The 23,177-nt window shown below is 34.6% G+C and overlaps 1 protein-coding gene across 35 annotated transcripts in view; it reads right to left on the bottom strand.

Moving 5' to 3' along the window:
- Positions 1-23,177, bottom strand: part of PCM1 (pericentriolar material 1) — a 50,986-nt gene that overhangs the window by 7,594 nt on the left and 20,215 nt on the right. For 24 of the 35 annotated variants that reach the window (XM_087963224.1, XM_026667109.2, XM_026667116.2 and 21 more), the window contains 16 exons: positions 20,504-20,695; positions 19,747-19,969; positions 18,966-19,111; positions 15,544-15,734; positions 14,422-14,590; positions 13,067-13,425; positions 11,869-12,036; positions 8,632-8,688; positions 5,754-5,926; positions 5,542-5,670; positions 4,322-4,442; positions 3,171-3,311; positions 2,785-2,918; positions 2,336-2,470; positions 1,264-1,461; positions 119-178 (listed from right to left, as the gene is read on the bottom strand). In XM_087963224.1, coding sequence (XP_087819350.1) covers positions 119-178; positions 1,264-1,461; positions 2,336-2,470; positions 2,785-2,918; positions 3,171-3,311; positions 4,322-4,442; positions 5,542-5,670; positions 5,754-5,926; positions 8,632-8,688; positions 11,869-12,036; positions 13,067-13,425; positions 14,422-14,590; positions 15,544-15,734; positions 18,966-19,111; positions 19,747-19,969; positions 20,504-20,695 — 2,596 coding nt within the window. The remainder of the gene's footprint in view (positions 1-118; positions 179-1,263; positions 1,462-2,335; positions 2,471-2,784; positions 2,919-3,170; positions 3,312-4,321; positions 4,443-5,541; positions 5,671-5,753; positions 5,927-8,631; positions 8,689-11,868; positions 12,037-13,066; positions 13,426-14,421; positions 14,591-15,543; positions 15,735-18,965; positions 19,112-19,746; positions 19,970-20,503; positions 20,696-23,177) is intronic. The other 11 variants (XM_087963248.1, XM_087963247.1, XM_087963228.1 and 8 more) reach the window with 3 other exon arrangements.

Raw genomic sequence — 23,177 nt, 5'->3', positions numbered from 1 at the left:
AGGAAGACCCAGCATGTTTTCTAGGGATAAAATGAAATTAAGCCCCACCCCCAAATTTAGACCTATTTTAAAACATGCGAAATTGGGGGGGAAGTTTATTTTTTAAAAAAAATCTTACTTTGTCTTCATCAATATCTTCAGTAGATGAACATACTCCTTCTTCAAGTGATTTCTTTACCTAATAAATAGAAATTTGAAAGAATATTGGCTTCTGTTCAAACTAAATACCAACAACTAGATGGTGGAAATTATAGGAGATATATAAATGAATTCTGAGCCATATATTCATTCTGCTGTGATTTTCTTTTCGGTTGGTAACAATTAAAATATTACAATATTGTTTAACTAGGTATTTTTGTTTTTTGCAGCTTGCTCTATTAGAACTGGTTATTAGATTGGCTGAATAATTTCTCTGAAGGCTCTGGATTGGTATGACAGAGATATAGTTGAGTGGTTAAGTTTCCTTACAACTTAAAATATAAAAGTCAGATGATTAAAATTCTATTGTAATACTAGTATTTTCAACTCCTGTCCAAGACAAAGGCAGAGTGAAACCTTAATTAACAATAATAAATTAAAAAAACTAAGGAACAAAGAACCATTCTATTCTTCTACTGTTCTCCAAATAATATACTAAACTGAAGAATTTATAGAGTATAAAGAACTCAATCATAAATAACAGGATGTGGTCCTGTTATACAAGCTAAAATAAACCTTCATGGTAAGACTCTGATGTTGTTTGATATTAGAACAGAATTTGTTTGCATCCTTTGACATCTGCAGTCTTACTAGTGACAAATAAAATAAAGCAAAATATACAACCTTCCTCAAATTCATGAAATTCATGAACACTAATTTCCAAAATATGCCTGTTTGTTTTCATTATTGCATAAAGAATGAAAAATGTCACTTATTAAGGATGTAAAACCTAGTTTAATTTTGAAGCTGAATTATTTTCTAAGCTGAACAGAAATTCTCAAATAGAGGCCCTTAACAAATTCTTATTTATTATCAGATCAGCCCCCGTCAGTTCCAGTCATTATGTCTGGTGTTTGGAAGCAATGGGAGCTACAAATGAAAATATCTGAGACCAACAATTGGGAAAAATTGATTAGTTCATAACTGAATATCATTTGATCTCAGGAAGAATATTGACAGAAAGAGAATGCATAGTAAAATATCAAAATTAAAATTTAACAGAATTTGAAATATATTAACAAAAGTAATATATTTACATTATATGAAACAAAATTTTATATTGACCTCTTTAATATAAGTTTGTGCCATTCCTCCTACTTCTATTTTTGGTTTACATTTTTGCTTTGCTGTCAGACTGTTATTATCCAAGTCTTGCATGAGTTTAAAAAAGGCTAATTCATTGAATAAGACTTCAGAAATCTCCACAAGAAGGTCCTCCCCACAATCCTTTAACTTTTTACCAGCAAATTTTGCCAGTGAATCCTGTCCAAAAAAGAAAAATGGTTTAATGTATATATTATGTTTAACTTTCATCCTTTCCCACCTCCTGATTATATTCAAGGTGGCTGATACAGCATTATTCAACTTTACTTCATAAATTAACATATTAGCTCAAAGGCTTACCTAAGATCATTGAATGAGTTTATGGGTAAGCAAGGTTCTAAGGAATATAGCATTTTATTCTAAAGCAAAACAGACAAGAATTTGGATTAAGTTCTCCGCTATGTTTCTACTGTGATAGATACTACTTTTTCCAGATATTTTCTGATTGTATATTCCTCGTTTGATTAATTAATCAATATGACAATTTCTAAAGCAAAAATAGAAGGCATGAATGACAAGTGTTCCAGAAGAAGCTCTGTCAAAAGAAATGAGTTAAAATGCAATCCTTCTGACAGACTTTTCTCCTTAAATTATAAAAATATAAAATATAAAAAGGACTTGGATAATTCTCATTTTTAACCACTGAAGTAACATTTCAAATGATTTATCAAAAGTTTCATTAAAATATTCATTTTTCATGCTGTAAAGATGAGTAGATTTTAAGTGTCAGCATTTACAAATCAGACAAATGCTATGGATTGCACTTTCCATACTTATACTTGAGTTGCCAGATTATTTAAGATCTCTTTCATATTAACTTTTCAAGAAATTATAAAGTGCTTAGCTTTAATTCAGTACTTTAGGTGGCTATATAAACAGATTTACTGAAGTGATTAAAAACAACTGCCATCATTGGCAGAAACATTCACTTCAGAATCAAGGTAAAATAATCTTTCCAAAGCTTTGCCAGCACCATAGTGATTCTGAAAAATAATCTTATTTTTTTTACAAAGCTCACGAATTGTATACTTGCCTGCAAAATGCTACCAAGTTGCTTATGAAATATCTTGACAAATTCTTTGCTTTCATCATTTTGTTGAGTAAGGGTTAAGACCATACGTTTTACAGCAGTCAAGAGTTGGGAAGTACATATTTCATCCATGTGTTCCTAGAAAGAGTTGAGATTAAATTTTATTTAAACTAAGGATGTATGTATGAAAAAAGTTATTTAGTTTACATAACTTGATTATAATCTGCATATAGATATAAGAAAAAGATCAGAGCTCAGTCAATCAGGTGCTTCTTTGGAAAATTCAGAGGAAATATCCTAATTTTGGTAAGAAACACTTTTTACTTTGAATAAATGAAGCACCACCTTCTCTATAGAAGGAATCAGCTGCTTCTTAAGAAAAATCTAGCTACAAGTTTCTGTTACAGCAAATTCTTATTTTCTGTCACTTATAGAAATCAGCATTATAATACCTTCAGAAAGGGGATAACTTCTTTCATAATTGCTTTAATTTGTCGATCCAGCTGCTGAGTATCTATTCGGGGGCAAGGAATAGAAGATACTTCAGTAGTCTGTGGTGCAGCATGGCTTTCAACTGCATCTGAACCTTTAAAAAAAGTATGTTAATATTAATACTTTTTCCCCTCACACAAAAAAATTCAATATAAGTAAAAATTTTCTGGATCTTGGATTACATAAATGATAAGTAAGCATACTGAAGAGTAAAAAGTTCAATATAACAAGTGTATAGTCACTATCTTTTTTACATAAATTATGTATAGTAAATACCAAAACATTTACATTCAAAATCAATGCTAATAGAGCAGATAATACCCTGCAATATGCAATAAATTAATACCTTCCAATTTAGAAGAAGGAGCAGTCTGGAGATTACTACAGCAACCATCCTCGGATTCAAGGTTACCCTCTGCAGCTATTTTCATCCGTTCATATTCTCTCATTCTAGCCAATGCTTGGTCTAAATGAATCACAGTGTTGCCTATATGTTGGCAAGAAAATCATGTAAAACAGATCTTTTGACACTGAAAATCAAATATTACCAGGTGCAAATTAAACATAAAACTGGAAAAAAAAGGACCAAGATTATTCTTAAGTATACCTGCCATTGATAACCCACAATTAGGGTAATTGGAACTTAATGACTGAATACATGGAGTTGACTACTTTGGAGATTTATAATACTTTGAAGGTAATGCCTAACAGGAGGAAAAATATTTTGCTCTATATATTAACAGTATTATGTTCCTTTAATCTGTAACAATGGGTACAAACTCCAACTCACTCCAATAGATATAAAATGTTTTTTTCATAAAGCTGTGGCATTGCTCTATATATCCAAAGCCAAACTGCTCTGGATAATTCTTTCTTTATTATTTGAGAAATAGAATGTGATGGCATTCACAGTTCTTTCTTTTTTGAATGCTAAGACTTAAAGAGATATTCAAGTTTGAAAAAGGGACAACCTGCACCAAAATGGATGTTAATATGACTGATCATTCTCTAGTTGATATCTAGGAAATTGTTCTGGTCATGAAACTAACAGGTGGTTCTCCTTTAACAACCACTTATTCTTCAGCTGTTCAAACTTGCAACATCACTCAAGTTCTGGCTGGTTCTCTGCCCTTGTTGTCAAGTGATCACAATCAGGCACTTGGCAACTGGCCCAAATTTCTAATTATTGCAGCATTATACAGTCACATTAGCACAATTTGTGACTTTCCCTGTCAGCTTCCTATAAGTAAAGTCAATGGGAAGCTGGCAGGAAGTAAGAAGTCACAATCAAGTGAGGTCATTGCTTAATGATCTGCACAGTCCTTACCTATCAGAACAGTACTAGCAACAGAAGCTGCTGAAACCGCCATCATGTGACATTGCACTTTGTGCCGCATGCCTAGTGATGGAAATTCTTATCCTAGTTACAATTAATTGAGGACTATGTGTATTCCAATGTCAATGATTACAAACTGCAATTCTCAGGTTGGTGCTTACCAAGATCATCAGTAGCAAATGGTTCAAAATTTGAAGATGTAGATCTAGTACTGCCATTGTCTCTATCATTTTGTTCAGATTCTCTGCAAGCACCTTGGTCAAAATTCTTTGCAAATGTCTCCTTAAAAAAGACATAATACAAAAATTTGGCAATGCTTTCCCATAATCAATCATCTTTTTGCAATTTTATACATTACTATTCCAGAATTTTAAGATAATTTTAAAAGACTCAGATCTGATTCTTTGCACGCGTTCAACAAGATCAAGCCTCCAACTACCAGCATAAACTGAACAGAAACATGTATGGAAGGTACAGCTAGAAAGAGAAGAGCAGTATACTCCCTCCTACTGAAAAAACTGCTAGTAAAGAACGAGTCTATAACTGCTCCTGGCTATGATCTTCCAGGGATGATTCAACATCATAAACCCTCTGAACTGGAAACTTTTTTGTTCCCAAACAAATCTGCTTATTTGGAATGCCATGCCATAATCTGCAATATCTTGAACTGTTTCTGGTTTAAACATTTACTTCTGGAAAGCATCAAACTCTCCTGAGGATGGAATGGTGCACAAGAGGCCTAGCATGGTTTGAAACAGGACAGAATATTCTCAAGTTGTCCAAAGCTTTCATTTCCCAAATCAATTACTTCTGCACATTCCTAGGACACCTGACAAACATCTTGCTATTTCTGTATCAAGCACAATTTTGTTTCTATGAATTTTCACTTTAAAGAGAATTCTTAAGTATTGGACAAGTAAATTCAAGTAAGTAATAATGTCAAAGCAAAATACTAAATCCATTTAGAAAGGAATCAGTATGTAATTTTAAAAAAGCTATGGCAGTCTACATCATCCTGTTATCTTTTTTTAAAAAAAAGATAGATCTCTTAAAAGAATGAAGATCAAATGTTACAATAGGGACAAAAGATGTTATGAGAGTTAAGAAAAGAATTAGATGACATGGTAATTCAAACTTAACAATTCAAGCTGGTTTTAAAGATCTTCACAGTTCAAGTTTTATAGGGGATTTTATCTATATTTTACACAAATGTTTAAGAGTATAACTCGTCCTTTGCACTTATACAATACATAACTCAGTAAAGTAAACCATCTCAATTTAATTCAGTGAGTTTTATGCTAAAATCTAAAACAAAAATACATTTTTATTAAATAAGAAATCAAACTTGATCTTAAAATATCCCAAGATTTAGATAACTTACATCATCAGTGGTTGCAAGGCTTTCACTGGGAGTAAGCTCCGAGTTTGATCCTATCCAGGCATTTGGGTTCAGTTGCTTTGGACATTCTACTCTTGTATTATCTTCAGATGCATGTCTGGTCACTATGTCCTGTATAAAGCAACAGTTTTTGATAGAAATTTATTTTTCAGAAATTAAAAAAGGGCAACCTCAAATCACAATTTTCCAAGTACCTGTAAAGCATACAGTGCTCTTTGCCTCAAATAATCTGTATTTAGCATCTGGAGTTCATGGAAAAGTTCAATTAGAAAATGAGGGCGAGATTCATTTTGAGATATCAAAGTAGCTACTTCAGAATAAATGGTGTCTCGTAAAGCTTCAAACATAGAAAGGTCACTGCCTGTTTCTGCAGAAAGATAGATAGAAATAAATAAATACCCTCATTATGTTCTCTTAATATTACTTTTTTATTAGAACAAAAGTTTTGTGGAGAATATACAACACAGTTGTGACATGGTCACATCTTCTAGGAAGAAGGAAAATTCTTCAGCTCGTGTTTGAAAGGAAATGAAATATTCCTGTTTAGTGGGTAATTCCTTGCAGAATACTACCCTAGAGTTCCCTGATCTTGGTGAGGCAGTTGCTAAAAATATGAAAAGTCCTTACATGTGAAGGGAATATACAGCATGCCAAATATGATTCAAGTTTTTTTGTACTTAATTTACATTTCTAAAACAAATCTATTTCCTCACATCTCTCTTTGCAGAACTAAAATTTCCAGAAAAAGTCACACCATAGACCCCGACACATATTAATGATTAACCCCAATTAGATACATTCACCCATTCACGTGTGAATCTTATTTTAAACACATAATTAAGTTCAGTAAGAATTCCCCAATTTAATACTGAAATCCCAACTTCATGCAGATATGTATTTTAACATACCACATTACCACAGAGTGGATTTGTGATAAGGAATGAGAGCCAAATTATTCCTGACATTTATGGACCTAATCAGTTTCTTTACTTTATGTCTGTGACATGGCTCTGAAGAAGTAGGCAGCTATCTATATTTTATGCTATATATTTTTATTCAAGATCTGAAATTGTCAAAATCTCAAATTGTTGATTTTATTTGCCCTTGAATTCTGGTAAGTTCAATTTTACAGACATCCAATGATGAATTTTGGCAACTATAATTCTTTTAAACATTCATTCATTCAGGTCCTTCATTTTTTAAATGATAAAAGTCTTAACTCTATTCTATTTGACCCACAAGCTGTATTTTCTTGCAGCTAAGACTTACTGTGTTTCCCCGAAAATAAGACCCAGTTTTATTTTCGTTTGGGTCCTGAAATAAGCATTCTGGCTTATTTTGGGGGTAGTCTTATTTTTTTGACGTGCAAGAAGTGGCGAGTGTGGGGGCCGATGAGAGTGGGAGCGCAGTTACCACTGGCCCTGCCCTCTCCATATCACTGTCCGCTTGCCAGCCGCCACAACCGGCCAAGCTCTTGGCATACCCCAGCCTCCACTCGGCCTGCCTGCTGGCCCAGCTGCTTCTGGGACACTTTTTGGCCATGGCGGGCACCATGCTGGCCAAGCGGCTGCCCATGCTGTTGCTTGCGGGAGCTCTTCACCATCCTGGCAGGGCATGCCGAAAGACTGACCCTGATTGAGGCTCCCTGGGGCAGAACCTCCAGCCCGGCACTTGCAAAGGTCTCAGGGGGGAAAGCCCCTTTACACAACCCAGCCTCTCTTTCAAGTGGGCAAGGAGCCCCCTCCCACCATACAATCAGCTGGTTGAGAATCTAGCGGTCGTAGGAACCGCTCCCCAGCTGGACACAGAACTCCAGCTGGAAGTGGGCTCCTTTGGCTACTGAGCCCTGGGTTGCATGCCTATTCAATGCTGCAGGCACTGGGGTACAGCTACGCTGAGCTTGGTGCTCTTCAGGCCCTGGACCTGATGAGCGCTAAAGCTCTCGTGCCAGCTGTGAGTAGGGTAGCTCCAGCAGGAGGTAGTGGAGGCTGCTGGATAGCAGCTGGGGCTTGGCAGTGAATTAGGCTTGGCGGAAGGCAAGGCAGCTGCAGAGCCACCACAGGCAACCAGGGGCAGCCCCATGCCTAGCGCACACAGATGGCATGAGAGATGCAGCACCCACCAGGGCCAAGCACCTGCAGCACCAAGTAGGTGTGGAGCCCGGTGCTCAGAAGCCCAAACACTTTCACAATGTAGGGCGGTGCCTATGGAGCACCCAAACACTTTTCGCCCAGAGGGAGGCGAAGTTTCCTCGGTGAAGTGAAAAGTCCATGGCAGAGGCAGAAACTATCCCAACATGCTGCCCATCTTCCAGCTTACCGGGAGAAGCAACACGCAGCCTCTCCCCAGTAAAGAGAATTAATGCTGTCCCTTTCAAGTGATCAAATCTCTCTCTCTCTCTGCATATAGAGGGGGGGGGGGGAGAAAAACAGCAGAGGGGAACTGGGTAAGGAGACTGAGCTTCCCCCACCCAGAAGCAACATGCAGCCTCTCCTAGTAACGAGAATTGCAGGCAACACTGTTTGAAAGGGACAACTGGGCACCAACTCACATTTGCTAGCAGGCACATCATTAAAACAGCATATTAAGATCTATGCTAATATTATGCTATGTTGCATAATGTTTGGATTTTCAAAAGGTCACATAATTAGATGGTCTTAAGGTATGAATAGCTTATAATAATAAACTATCACTATTTACTACTATAGCTTATTTATTTTTTTGGAAGTTAGTACCTACTCATGGCTGATGATTCAATCACAATTCAAGGAAAAATAGAAAAAAATAATTACATGCGGACTATCTCAAGAAACAGCTACATTTGCCAGATTTACTGGTATTTCTAATATAAAAGATACTTATACCCTGCCATAAAAACCTTTCATATCTGCAGTATCTGCCTCGTGATCTTTAGTAATACTTATTCAAGTGAGTAAGTAGATAAAAACCTTTCAGTAGTATGTAGAAGTCATCTGAAGTAATGAAAGGCATATTCAGCAATTAGATAAGCAAATAAAAAAACAGAAAAGTTTTTAAAATGAAGGCAAGTAAGCTAAGCAGCTAGTGCATTACCTGGTGCTTGTATGCATGCATTTCTGTTAGACTGCTGCAGTATTCTCCTAGCATGTGCTGCAGGAAAGGTGCGGGTGGGAAGGACAGACAGTGATAAACACAAAATGTGTATCAGAAATAAAGGCAAGGCTGAGTGAAATAATGGGAGAATATCTACTTAGTAATAGAAATGATTTTTTAAAACATCCCTTGGTAACCTTTTCATTCCAGGAAAGGGAAAAAAGTATCAGATTCAAAAAGCATTTTTGAAAAATACATGACTTTGCAATGGTGCCCATACACAATTCTAGTTGAAACCAGAATTTACAACAAAATTTGTTGTCAAATAAAGTAAAAATAAATACACTGCATTTAAATGTAATTTCAACACTAAAATTATCTCCCATAATTTCAAAAAAGAAGAAACAGATAAACATTTCTTCCTTATTGGTAAAAAGAAAAACTGGCCCTAAACCATAGTTTGTATTATAGGTATGAGCCAATCTCTAGCCCCCTGGGTCACATACTTGTTTTCTCTCCTCTTCCATGGTAGCTATAAAATTAGATGCTTTTGCTTTGGATTTACAAGTTTTTAATGAATTATGCAAGCTATAAATTACAGTAAAGATAAAAATCATTTGGTGGGGGGGGGGGGGAGCCTTCATAAATGATACTTTACTGTCACTAGAACTAAGACATGTCTCTGTTTCAGCCAAATCCTGAACAACATAGGAAGTTAATCTAATCTAAATATGTGGCTGAATAAAAAAGCAACTGTAAAGCTACAAAATGATCTAATGTTTTCCAATGCAAGAGATTCTGCTTTTTCTATTACTTCATAAATTGAGAAAAGGCAATAAGGAAAGGAGCGATCTAGTGATTAGTCTACTTTGCAATTAATGGGACAATACATTCAAAAACTTATACAGTAGTACCTTGCTACTCAACTGCTTTGAAACTCATTGAATTTCATACTCAATGCATTTCGACATGAAAATTTTGTCCTGGTACTCATTGTTTGTTTGGTATTCAACACACAATCCAGAACTTATTGATGCCGACTACCTTGTGACTCACTATATTATTCCTTATGGGAAAAATTTGCTTGGTACTCATCATTTTTGGTACTCACCGTACCTTTTGCAACCAATTAACAATGAGTACCGAGGTATCACTGTATTGCTTGAAGAAGAGAACCAATAGCCACTTGAAGAGGTCTCTCAGGAAAGAGGATACAGATTCATTACTCCCGAGGTAAGACAAGAACGAATGGGCGGAAGCTTTATAAAGAAAGATCCAAGCTTGAAGTTAGGAAGAATTTTCTGATGGTGGGAATTATTAAGCAGTGGAACACTGCCCTCTGGAGTTCTGAGTGTTCCATCATTGGAGTTTTCAAGCAAATGTTATAGACAGCCATTTTCCTGGGTAGGTTTGAGTTATCCCTCTGGAACTGAGAAAGGGTGCAGTGGAAAGTCTTGATTCTATCATAACTCTGTAATGTATCTGTAAATGTAATTCCATTCTATTTCAAATGGGTTTTAGTATTTTTTTCCCTAATTGAAGAATATATTTTCCTAAAGCAGCAAACTAGACACTAAGTCGATTTCTGTGACCTGTTCAAGTGCCATGGCAAAATCAGCCACATTTTCTTTGGATGCAAACAATGCAGCAACGGAAGTAAATCAAACAAAAGCAATGGGCTCTGGGGTATGTGACCAAAGAAAGAAGACTGAGCTCACTATTATAATGTTAAACTATGGTTTTGTTGTACAGATATACAACTTCAGATTCCAGAGGTGAATGCAGTTCCTCAAATCCCTTAGAGTCCCTCCAAAGCTGCCAATAAACCTTACTTTTTTAAACAGTAGAAAGCATATTAACTAAATTTAATTAATCTAACGAATGAAATTTGAACTGAAGCCATATCAAACACATCTAAATTTTGTCCGAGCCTCAGATATCTTTTGAGAGTATGTGACTCCAAAAATGCAGGCACTATTCTGAATGCTCCCAATTTATTGTTCAGTCTGAATATGCCCTCTCACACATTATGCATGTATACCAAATATGTTTAGAACTACAACTAAATAATAGGAGTTTTGCTCTTCAAAATGAAGCTATTATATATAGAGAAAATATGGCCTATTATTGGGTTTGAGTCCCAGTTAAGAACAAAACACTATAGAACTTTGACTGTGTCCATCTAACCCTTGAAAATACTTCACAAAAGATTAGAAGACGCTGCTAAATGTTCACTGAGAGGAGTGATCTCTGAAAAATGAGCAAAATCATTATCCAAGTCCTTCTGCCTGATTTTGAGATGTCCCCTTCAGGACAGGCTAGTCTATTCATCAAAATCCCCCAATCCTTGGTGAAGTATTTTTACAAGAGAAATTAGGTCTGTCAGTCCCATTACACATTCTTAACTGCATATGTAACACAGAAACACACACGCACATGCATGCATACTGGATATATATAATGCACATTTTCAAATATGTGTCTGTGTATATATACATACATATTTGAACAGTGTACTTTTTCATTGTGTGTGTGTGTAGTGAAAAAGTGCATTGTTGTATAATTATTAATCAGGAATAATTTGATTTTGGAAATTGTTGCTAACTATTTACTTGCTTTAAACATCATTTATTAAACAAAATGGTAAATGCAGCAATTAAACATAGATTATTAACATAATAATATAATCAATCATGAGCCTCAGTGGTGCAGTGGTTAGAGTGCAGTACTGCAAACTACTTCTGCTGACAGCCAGCTGCCTGCAATTTGGCAGATTGAATCCCCCCAGGCTCAAGGTTGACTCATCCTTCCGAGGTGGGTAAAACGAGGACTCAGATTGTTGGGGGCAATATGCTGACTCTGTAAACCGCTTAGAGAGGGCTGTAAAGCACTATAAGGCGGTATATAAGTCTAAGTGCTATTGCTATAACCCATTTACAAATTATTTTAGTTTTAATTTTAAATATGGTTATTTGAATCCATTTGTTATACTTAAAAAGGATTTTAACAGAAATGAATTTAGTACTGGAATAAATAATTCCATCCATATTTTCACAACAGTATTTTTTTTATCTTAGGTACTCTGTACTATGTTCTGTGACTATTCTGCTAAACAGTTAGCAGTATTTGTATTATGTAACAAAAGTTTTAAAACTCAATTCCTTTTATGCAGACATGAAGAACATATGGATCCATTTATTTCAGAAGTATATCATTTAAATATTTTGAAATAAGTACCTGAAGACATTTCTGATGACCTACTATATTTAATTATTTTCTCCAATTGTTCCCGATTCCTTTTGCTGAACACTTTTGCTTGAACAAGTTCTTCTTTCCGAGTTGAAGGTCGACCATTGTTGCTCTTGTAAGGCTCACATGTACTAGAAACACTGGCACTTTCAAAACCTTTAAATAGATTTTAGTGTTACAACTTATTCTAATTCTACAAAGCTGTAACATTTTAAAATGTCAATCATGTCAATCTATTAAGCAAAATAGCTTAATAGAGTCTGAATAAATTAAATCAATCAATTTAAACAATTTAATCAATTTAAATAAATGTTGAGTCAAATACCAGAAACCATACCAACTAATTAAACCACATGTTACAAGACAGTACTATTTCTGAACGTTAAGCACTAAAAAAGAAATCTATAAGCATTAGCTATAAAATTTTTACAATGGAAATGTACAGTGCGTGAGAAGGCATTCATTCATGTGGGCTTGTCCCATTATCTTTATATTATGTTTTAATATCACAAAGTATATTAATAAATATAATTTATATGATAAGAATATTATTTTGAATAATATAGCAGAAATGTTATTTATTAGCATTAAGCAGCAAAAAAAGATTAGCCTTCAATATTGAAAAGTATAATCCTAGTTTTTATCATCATAGACCACTCTGCATTTAATTTGTTCACTAATTCCATAAATCCTTGATGGTCACTCCTCAAATTAGCTGGCCACAAAAATCTCAATATTATTGTAGGAAAATGATTTTAAACTATTGGCCTAATATCTGGTTCTTTTCTTTGTGACTACTTCCAATAACAGCCAATGTCTACCTCTTAAACTGGAACAATGTCATAAAGCAAAAAGTAATGACTTGTGGGTAAATAATCAAAATCTCTATAAACCTTGGGCAATGACCATGTGAAACATATACTGAAACATAATGGCATCAAATTTCATGAAGAAACAAATACATTGTCACAGATAAATAGCTTTGGCAAATGAGCAATTATCTCTCTTCACTGACATCTCCAAAATGAAACAAAACTTGGGCAAGCATAATATTTTGCAAACAGATGTAAAATATATATTCTAGATTATATAATAGAGTTAAGAGGGCAAAAAAGAAAAAAGTGCTAATATAGAAAGCAACCCAAGCACAAAACAAACCCAACTTTTATATATACAGTTGTCATACCATTAGCTCTAGGTCGTTTTTTAAACTGGGAACTACTCCTCCTCTTATTCTTGGACTTTGGTGTTTTGTCTTTTGAAGCCAGGCTGGCCTGTGCAGATGCTTTCCTAGGCTTAAATGTTTTTGTCACAGTAGTTGGATCCACCGGATCAGGCATGCTACTAAAGCTTTCCAGAGATTCTTCATCAAATTCCCTTCGTCTACTCATGTCAGGTTGATTTTTGTGATTGCTACATGCTGCATTTTGCACTGGGACTGCAAATCCAGTCCTGAGAAATGGCTGTTTCTCTTTTCTTCCTTCCTGGTACTCATTTAACCAAGGTGACCTATTTTCCATCTCTTCTTCAGGCTGTCTCTGAGTTCTTAACAAAGCAGAAACGTTCAGTCATAGTAGTAAAGCCAAACGTTTTCCAAGAAAAGTTAATAAGAAAAGTGAACACATAATTTAGCATAATTTTCCATTGCTACTTTGCATAAATCTCTAACAGCAGCCTTCTTTACAATGGTTCAGCATTCAATATAATCAATGTTAACAGCCTTCACCACATAACCTTGGAAATACACATACTGGGTTCCCAAAAAGAGGTTGAATGTGTCTTCAAACAATACAAAGGTATGGTAAAAGATAATAGGTTCCTGCCCCCACATTGTTCTATTTGAATCACTGATATTTTCAAAAACTTGCTATTGTCTAACAGTTAAATTGATATTTAGAATAATATGGTACTTGTAGCAAGAGAAACCAAAACTAAAATTATTCTATAATTTATTTTTTCAAATACAGTTTGGAATTAAAACCAACAATGCTCTAACTTTTGTCTTTATGCATTAACCAGCTGGGTGAACTTTGGGGCAGCCACTCTCTCTCAGCCCAACACAATATCACAGGGAAAATAGGAGGAAAGTGTCTTGGATATGTTCACCGCCTTTAGTTATTTGTAAAAGTAATAAAAGCAGGTAAACAAATAAATAAAATTTCAACTTTATTATCAACCTCTATCATAATGGAAATCAAGCTTTCAGTGCTCGGTGTTTTCTACCAAGGAAGATTACCCTATCCTTCTTTATTTTAAAAATAAAAGAAAATGTGAATCACCCTATTAGATCAATTGCTGCTGAACCCAAATGGAATCAAACTGATACTCAGTTTGAGTAAAGGAAATTCTTAATTTCAACAAATACTGCATCTTAAATATATCACTTATAAGTACCTCTTTCATTATTAACCTCACTGAGTTTTTAAAAGAAAAGAATACCCAAATACTTTCTTTTCACAAGCAGAATATCAAGTGTGAATTATAATGCAATGCTGCTCGCCAAGCACTAGAAGCAGATACGTCATATTAGGTTTCAGATACCTTTGGTTCTCTGCTCCAGAGGTAGAATTACTTTCAAATGGCTTTGGAAATGCCATATAGTCAGCTTTTCCAGTACTGTTATGGTTTAAGGTTGGCCGATATTCACTGTTTTGAGCATTACAATTATGTGAAAAGTCCCCAGATGGGAACATCTGGCCTAGATTGATGCCTATAAAAATAAATGAGATCAGAAATAGATTAAATACATAATTCAAGTATTTTTATCACCAGAATAGAAGTAAAGTAAATAAACGCTAAGATATTATTGGGTTTTCAAATTATGTTGCTATTTTTCTTCAGGATACTCACAATAGTTCAGATGAAATTATTCCATTTATAACCAAGCTATGTTGCCTGGCTATAAGAGTGATTTGAATCCCCGTATATGAGATTTCTCTTAAAATTTATACATTTACAAGGGAAAAAATAAACTTGAAATCAATTGTGAAGAAAATATATATATATTGAGGAGCAAATAGCAAAATCAATCTGTAGATTAAGTGCTACTTTCTCTGGCTGTAAATAAGCTTTATGTTCAACTGAGAATGTTCTCTTACAGATGAACAAATGCTGCAGGGAACGTATTTCACTTGTAGTTGATTCTAGGGTGCAGTAGGAAAGTTCAGTCTTAATCCTTTATTCTCTTATATAAAATTTGCTAACATGTGAATCAAAAGAAAAACAGCTTTAGAAAACTGAATTATTCAAATAAACATTATTAAACAAATATCATCATTTAAATTCCTTTTAGTTTTTAACAATTTCTCTTAATTCTTGATTACTGTAAGGCATGCAAACATGTGCTATCTTGTTCTTAATCTTTGCAAATATTAATGCTTTTGAATAACAGTGCATTATTTTTTAATCTTAATAGTACTGAAGAAAAATATTTAGATGGAAGCAATAAATTAAAACTGCAATCTAAGATGTCATATACTTTATTTTGCTATTAAAGAGGCAATTCTATACAACATGAACATATTTCATTCGTTAGAAGATACTTAAGAGCCAAGAATTTGCTTTGAAGAAAGAATGATATGCAACTAGGCAGTGCTTTCTGGCCATTTGTTTGCAACAAGAAAATCAGTATCATTGCTACTCCAAAATTCTGAAAATGCCTACCTGGTGGGAAAGAAGAGAAATTTGTAAATCCAGGCATATTGAATAAGTTCATTGCTTGGGAAGGGAAACTAAAGGGACAAAACACAGTTGGTGATGGATGTGGTGGTGCTTTGTTGTCTTTCTCCTCTTCGGGTGTTCTGGCCTGCTGCTTTTCTTGTTGACGCATGAGATTATTTAACATTTGCTTCAACCTGTTAAGTAATTATTTATCAACAGAGAGCAATATAAGTTTGGGGCAAAATATTCATTTTAGGGAAAGTAATTAAATTACATGTTATTATTGAACTTGGTCAGAATTGTGCAAACCTGTTGGCAAACACTAGTAAGCAAAAGCAAAGCAAATAACAAATACCAGTTTGCCATAAATAGCTATAAGAAAGAATACCACCAATATGTTTGTATTTAATATGTGCCTTAACCTCTATATGTATATCTTTTAAAAACTAAATAAGGCTATTGTAATTATTTCATTTTTGCTCTAGTCCCAGAAGTGCTTAATATTTTCAAATGTACAGTACCACAGTACTGTAATAGTAGTTTATTAATTGATTACAATCTTACCAAAAAAAATAATAATACAAGGTCTAATTATAGATGAAAGAAAATACAGTAATAAAGTATATATGTAGTAAATATAGTAAATAGAAGGAAATCAGCGTTTAGATAAAGGATATCTCATCTGTTTAATAAAGGGTTCTTATCTCAACCTCCTTAATTATAAAACAGTTCTGATCATAATATATACATTACAGCTCAGAAGGAAATAGGACAATCTACAACTCAGATCCCAGCAGGCTATCTTTCAAGTAGGGATGTTAAACATCTATGCCTATATAGTTGACTTCTTCAAGCGAGATAGCTGTTGTAAAGCCTCACATTTAGGACTATTTTTTCCCTGAATATTTTCAAAATAGGGGTCAAAGTATCTGGGCAATTATAATTAAATAATTATATAATCTTTTTAGCACCTTTACCAAGCTTCTTTTAAAATGATTTATCCACAAACCTATGTAGGCAATTCCCTATTTACTATTCCCAAATAGTAAAAATTCACATTCACAAAATTCTCCATTTATCTGACAGTCATATTTCATGCTTTTTGCTAAATACCATCACTTTAAATTTGGTTTTATTGATGTTTAAAAAATTAAGAACATGGAAGGTATTTAACTTTCACAATAGTCTTCAAGGGCCTACTTATTACTGTGTCATTAGAAACAATGTCATTATATAAAAGGATATTAATAAATTTATCATGGATTTTCAGCATATAAGTGCCTGAAAAGTACAGGAATTCTAGAATATCAGAGACATAGAGTGAAAATCATTGGGGCTAAAATATAAACCTGTCTAACATAATTAGGCTAGGTATGCTTAGAGAACCACCACCACCCACCCACTACAAACTTTCAAATGGGTGTTTGAGTAGAGCCTTAACCACGAATTAGAGTGTGGATTCCATGTCGAAGTTGGCAAATTTCTTCTACAAAATGTTTCTCTTTATAAAATCAAAAGGTGCAGAGAGATCTATAAAGGTGGTAAACAGTTTCTTGCTATTAGTTGTTTTGTTATGAGATGGTGCAAAATGAAATAATTGTCTATTATGGGCACTCTGATCTAAATCCAGCTTGTTTCCTCCACTAAGAAATATCGTTCCATTCCCCGTCTTCTATTTTACTCAAAAGATATTTTGCATGCATTTTAGTTACAATTTCAATAAGGCTTATCAGTCTATAATTTTGGGGTCACCCTTGTGTCCCTTTTTATATATGGGAACTATAATTCCCACTGATTGGGATGACTTTATGTAGAAGAACAGTCCTGCTAAAAATGGATCAACCAATTAATGTGTGTCTTAAAGACTTCCGGAAGTAGAAAATCTTCTCCAGGCATCTTATTAGATTTCAGAGATTGAATGAATTTAATTTCTGATACTGATACTGGAAGCCAGGGAGGAAAGTTACAAAGGCTAGAGCAGGGGTCGCCAACCTTTTGGACCTCAGGGACCACCAAACTCATAATTTTAGATCCCAGGGACCACTATCCAGTTCTGTGGGCGTGGCCTAATTTGTGGGTGTGGCTTGGTGGTCATGTGACTGGCTTGGCATGGCTTGTATGTAAATATTATAAATATTTATATAAATATTGAATTTTTTTATAAAAAAGAGCAACTTTTACCCAAAATCAGGCAAAGCAGGCAGATTGAGTTGCTCACAGAATCATTCAGTGATCTATCTGCCATCGGCTAGCTCAGTCTCTCAAATTTGTTTGCCATGAGTCTACACTGAATTTGCTTGCAAGCAAACCTTCTAAGGGAGGGTCGCCTGTGCTGAGCCAAAGATCTAAAGACTAGCTAGAAAGCAAGAAATCCAACCATTTCCTGCTTCCTAGCTAATCTAAATCTCCCAGCACAGCAGAACAGATGATGGTCGGAAAATGGAAAAATAGCAATTTAGCAGGCAAGTTTACCGGGTAAGGAGTGAGTGGGCAGGGAAGGTTCTTGCGGGCCATGTAGGCGGCACAGCCTTGTGTTTCTGCGCAGCCTGGATTAATTGCTTTGTGGGGGTGCTCTGGGGGTGAGATTTCTCTGTGGCCCACCAAAACTTTCTCATAGCCCACCCGTGGGCCGCGGTCCACCGGTTGGCGACTGCTGGGCTAGAGTATCAGTAATTTGCTTAGTCAGAAGACCCTGGTAAGAATTAGTAAACATAAAACTTTTCTTAAACTGAAGCTGTAACAGGAACATAGAATTGAACTTTAAGTTCGTTCAATAAATTGATACAATATTCCAGAAAAAAAGTGAATTTCTTCCTTTTGCTAAAAACTTCAGATCTGACCATATTTTAGTAGTTCAGGAAGCTTTTGTTAGGTTATCAGTTTCTTTTAATCATGCTTAATTTTTAACATTTTAACACGGTCTTTTATGGCAGGGCATTCCTGGCCCTGGCGCATTGCTGTCTTCAGTAACTTACTGGTAACATGAATAGAATCAAATTTGAACGTATTACTAGTTAGTTTCTAGTTTCTAGAAGGAAGTTCATCTGTTAACAATTTCCAAGACAGATTGGCGTATTGGATCAGGATTTTATCTGGATCTTGGATATAGGAGGAAACGGAGTTTCTCGAAATTTAGGTTGTTTTGAATTCAGAAAGGTGGATATTGCCTAGTATCCAGCTTGGCTCAATTGAGTTTCTATTCTATTGCATTTCAAAATTAGTTACTACTATTACTATTGCTAGAATGCACCTCAGTAAAGTATATTTTTGCACTGTTCCCAAAATTTTTGTACTTTCTTTTTCAGTAGTTTTCACATACAGAAATTTAATGAGTCAAGAATTTTCTTAGGTTCCTCAAAAATAACTAAATGCACATATTTGTGTTAGCTGCTATTTCTGAAAGGGTGTAAAGTTAAAGTGGATACCTTTGAACATTATTTTGTTGCCAGGTCAGCTGTGCATAGCACTGATTTAATTGATGCATTATAAGGTGTACTTGTGGTGAAGCAACATTACCAGGCATCACACTATAAGGGCCAGTAAGCAAGGTCTGCAGTAAACAAGAGAGCATCTGCAAAGAAAAATGTAGAGTATTTTTAAAGACTTTTTTAAAGAATGCAGTAGGTCTGATATATATCGGCCGCTATCATAATTATTTTTCCAGGAGCAGAATCTTAATCCAAAAGTTCTCCCACACTACATGAAGTCTGGCAGAAAATCTCTCAATTAATCCTATTGCTCAGAGCTCCATAATGTCTGGATTTGCTTTCAGTTTATTAAATCTTAATCAATTCTAGCTCCTGATTAAAACTGAGCAAGAAAAATCCAAACAGTTCATAAATTATTTAAGGTATATTACTGAAATCCTAACCATCCCAAAAATCTTTTGGCATAATTTTGCAAAATCTTTTGGCATAATTTTCAGAAAGGTGTTTTAAAATGGATAAAATAAAATACCACATAATAGCTCTCCAAAGGGAGACAAGTGCTATTTGCTACAATACTCATTTACAGATTCCTATTTTAAGATCTTGTGGAGAAAGACAAGGAAAAAAAAAACTTTCATATAGATGAGCAGGAATAGATTGGATTTACACTGAAACATTTTAGGACTCTCTGTCAAAATAAGCCAAATTCACAATCTGGATTTTTTTTTTTTTTATCCATACTGTAGAAAGCTCTTTTAAAAATATTTTTACAATATACCTGTTGGTCCTGCATTAAAGTCTGACAAACACTGACACTGAATTCAAGATGCTTCTTTAATTGGTTAATTTGCTCTTGCCATTGTTCTTTCTCCTCCACATAAGAAAGTTCAGACATCCAGCGATGATTTTCCTGCCGTCGCATGCTGATGTTCTGTTGCTGCCTTGCTTTAGCTAGAGGACGGTAGTTTCCATCTGCTGAAAGAGGACGAGGATTCTTCCAGCTAAGAATGTTACAAAAAGGCATTATTATTCTAGAAAATAATCTCCTGGTATAATCAATTCATCAAATAAAAATGCAACAGATTTAAAAATTCAGAGACCTCATTTGGAGAATAACACATTTCCTCTTTCATACTGTTTTACAAGTGTGGTATCTTCATCACATGTGTATAACCAGTACTCCTTTTCTTTCTTAGGGGAGGAATTGCTTATCTTTGGATATATATATTGGTAAATATCTTGTGCAAACTGAACTTGTGCAAACTGAACTGAAACATCCCAAAGTACATTTATTTTATTCTTAGAAGTTACTGGGTTTTAGTAGCTGGAAAAACTGAATAGCTGAATGATAAACTGATAAAGGAAATACTGAGGTCCTTGGTGTGCTCTGAGTTGGTTGTTTTCCTGAAGATGTTTCATTACCACAGAAAGTTGTTATAGACCCCAGGCAGCATGCATACCTAATGCTCCTGCCTCCTATTTGTGCACAACAACCTGTGAAGTGGATTGGGATGAAGAACAGTCATTCAACTAACCTCTCTTTAACTTCTTTTGCACAATATGAGATTTGATCTACATTATTGGAACACGTGAGCATTTCATTGGAACTACAATCTTGTTCTTCCTCTTCCTCTTCTGCTTGAGCCAGCCCTTCAGAAAGGTATACTTCATCACCTTCATCTTCATCAAGTGCACACTGTGTAGATCCGCCCCATGTTGCCATTGTCCTAGCATTAGGAATTTTAAAAGTTATGCTAAAGTATAATAAAAGTGAAATTAAGTCATACAGAGCTAAAACATAACTTGACTTCCGGTTTGTTCCTTATTGGAGCTAAATCCATGATCGTGCGCCGTTTCGCCCGAACTCACTTGCTGGAGGGTCCCTATCGGGACCAGAACCACCCTTCACTCTGGTGAAGAAGGGGGTAATCGCCTGGTGGGTCAAGGGGAGTCGCAACACCCCTCCCTGACAGGAAAATCCCTCCCAAAGGCAAGCTGCAGCGGTGGTCCTAAAATGACCATCACAAAGACAAAGAACACTCCGGGAAATTAAGCTTTGTGCTGGAGCAGAGAAGTAGCGAGCTGAGTGTGAACCAGGGCTTTTGAGGTACCCCGGTATTGAAATAAAGGGCTATCTTGGAGGGAAGTGTGTGGAAGCAGCAGCCAGAGAAAATGAGAAAGAAACTTGATCTTATAAAACTTGGATTGGATTAATTTGGAGGAGAAAATTTAAAGGAAAATACTTTAACACAACAAAGGTTTAGAAATTAAACTGGATAACTATTGAATTATGGGCACTTAAAAAGCATAATTAAATGCTGAAATTGAGTGTGCTGGAAAAAAAAAGAAATAATAGCTAATGATTGAAATTAGCGAACTTAATAAAAGTATTATATTCAATAAAGAAAGGTAAAGGTAAAAAGACTCAAGAACGCCGAAAACTTCAGTACGTTTTTAAAAATGCCTGGTCTTCTCAAGAGTTTGGATTTTGGAACTTAAAAGAAAATAAAAGAAACTTTATTATTGTTATAGAACCATCCAAACAAAGACTCAAGAGTATGGATTGTTGAAAATAAATTCAAAAGATATTGGCTGAAATAATATACTGGACTCTGGGATTGAATATATCTATTAAAGAGGAGGATTTTAACTATTAAGGAAGAGGAAAGAAAAGTAAAAAAGGAGACGATATAATGGAGAAACTATTTGTTGATATAAAATTGGACTTACAAGAGTCAAGATTGGATTTGCAAGATATAAGGGACATAATAAAAATTAAACTTGAAATATGCAATTATGTACTACAGAAATTAGAAATGGTGACTCAGCATACACAAGAACAAAATAAACCAGAGGGGGAGGAGTTCTATAAAGAAGAAGCCAACATTGAAGGACAAAACAAACAATTATTTAAGCAGGGGGGGAAAGGGATTAGAATTAAAAAATTGTGGTCTGATGGGATGATAAAAGGGAGAATGGTTCAGAAAATGGATAAAGGGAAAGGGAAAAAGCAGAAAAAAGAAGGGCAAAAGAAAAATCAAAAGAGGGGGAGAGAAAAGTTTAATAACTGGAATGAGAAATGGAGGGGAATAAGAATGGGAATTAAGGGAATTAAGAGAAAGGACCAGAAAACAAAGAGGAATAGGAAACAAACAAGGATGAAAAGAAAGTACATTGTCCAGAGAGAGATAATGTGTTAAAAAAAAAAACGGATAACGAAGGAGATTCCGCAAGGTAATATGTTGTGATGTATAAGAATATATTGAAAATAGTATTTTGTAACGTATAGATAATTCATAAGGTGTTTGATAAAATATAATGCGAAATCTGAGAAAAATACACATATTTGTGTTAAATACTAGATAGGGAGATTGATATTAAGGTAGAATGAAGGTGGTTAGTTCGAATTATTAACCAGAGGGGACAATTATATTTACCGATAAGGATTGATATAATGACAAATGTGACAGAAAAAAGTAATATGAGAAATGACAATAGAAATGAGATGAGAATTTTAGATAACACTGTGAAATAAGATATGAGAATGTATTAATATAACATGAGTTGGAATTGGATAAGCTTAATATTTAACAATAAGGATGATGCAATATGAAACTAAACAAATATAATGAACAGGTTAACTATGGTCATGTTTGTATTGAGATGTGAAACCTGGAACCACACTGCTTGTCAAATGAGAATTTTTTATTTAAAAAAATTAAAAAGCAGGGAGAAAATTGAATAATGGAATTACTAGGTATGTTTAACTGATATAGTGGTAGGCATTTGGAGAGTTTTGAAAGGTTGAAAATAAGCATTGAAGGATTATGAATTAATGTGAAATATATGCATTGAGAGATATGGTTGATATTATTAATTTTGCCTATATTAAAATGTATGATATATTGATGCCACACTATTAATGTATTGTTGTGCATATGCAGATTGAAATAAAAAATTTTGGGGGGGAAAAAAGAGCTAAAACATAACTTCGTATCAAAATCAATATATAGTATTTCCCAAATGCATACCATATTCACGGTATATTCATACCATATTCACTGTTTTAACTTCATGTTTTACTTTTCAAGAATTCTATGAATCCCAAATAGTATCTAAAGGATAAATATACATTTTACTGATATACTCCCTTTTGGTGGATTTATTTTCTGTTAATGCAGAGAACTACAAAATTGATCTTGGAGAAAT

The sequence above is a fragment of the Notechis scutatus genome, chromosome 4 (genome assembly GCF_049901735.1).
Source record: "Notechis scutatus isolate UNSWTSFEM ecotype Mainland chromosome 4, rNotScu1.2, whole genome shotgun sequence".
Lineage (NCBI taxonomy): Eukaryota > Metazoa > Chordata > Lepidosauria > Squamata > Elapidae > Notechis > Notechis scutatus.
Note: the sequence above shows the minus strand (reverse complement) of the source record. Positions and strands in the feature narration are given on the sequence as shown.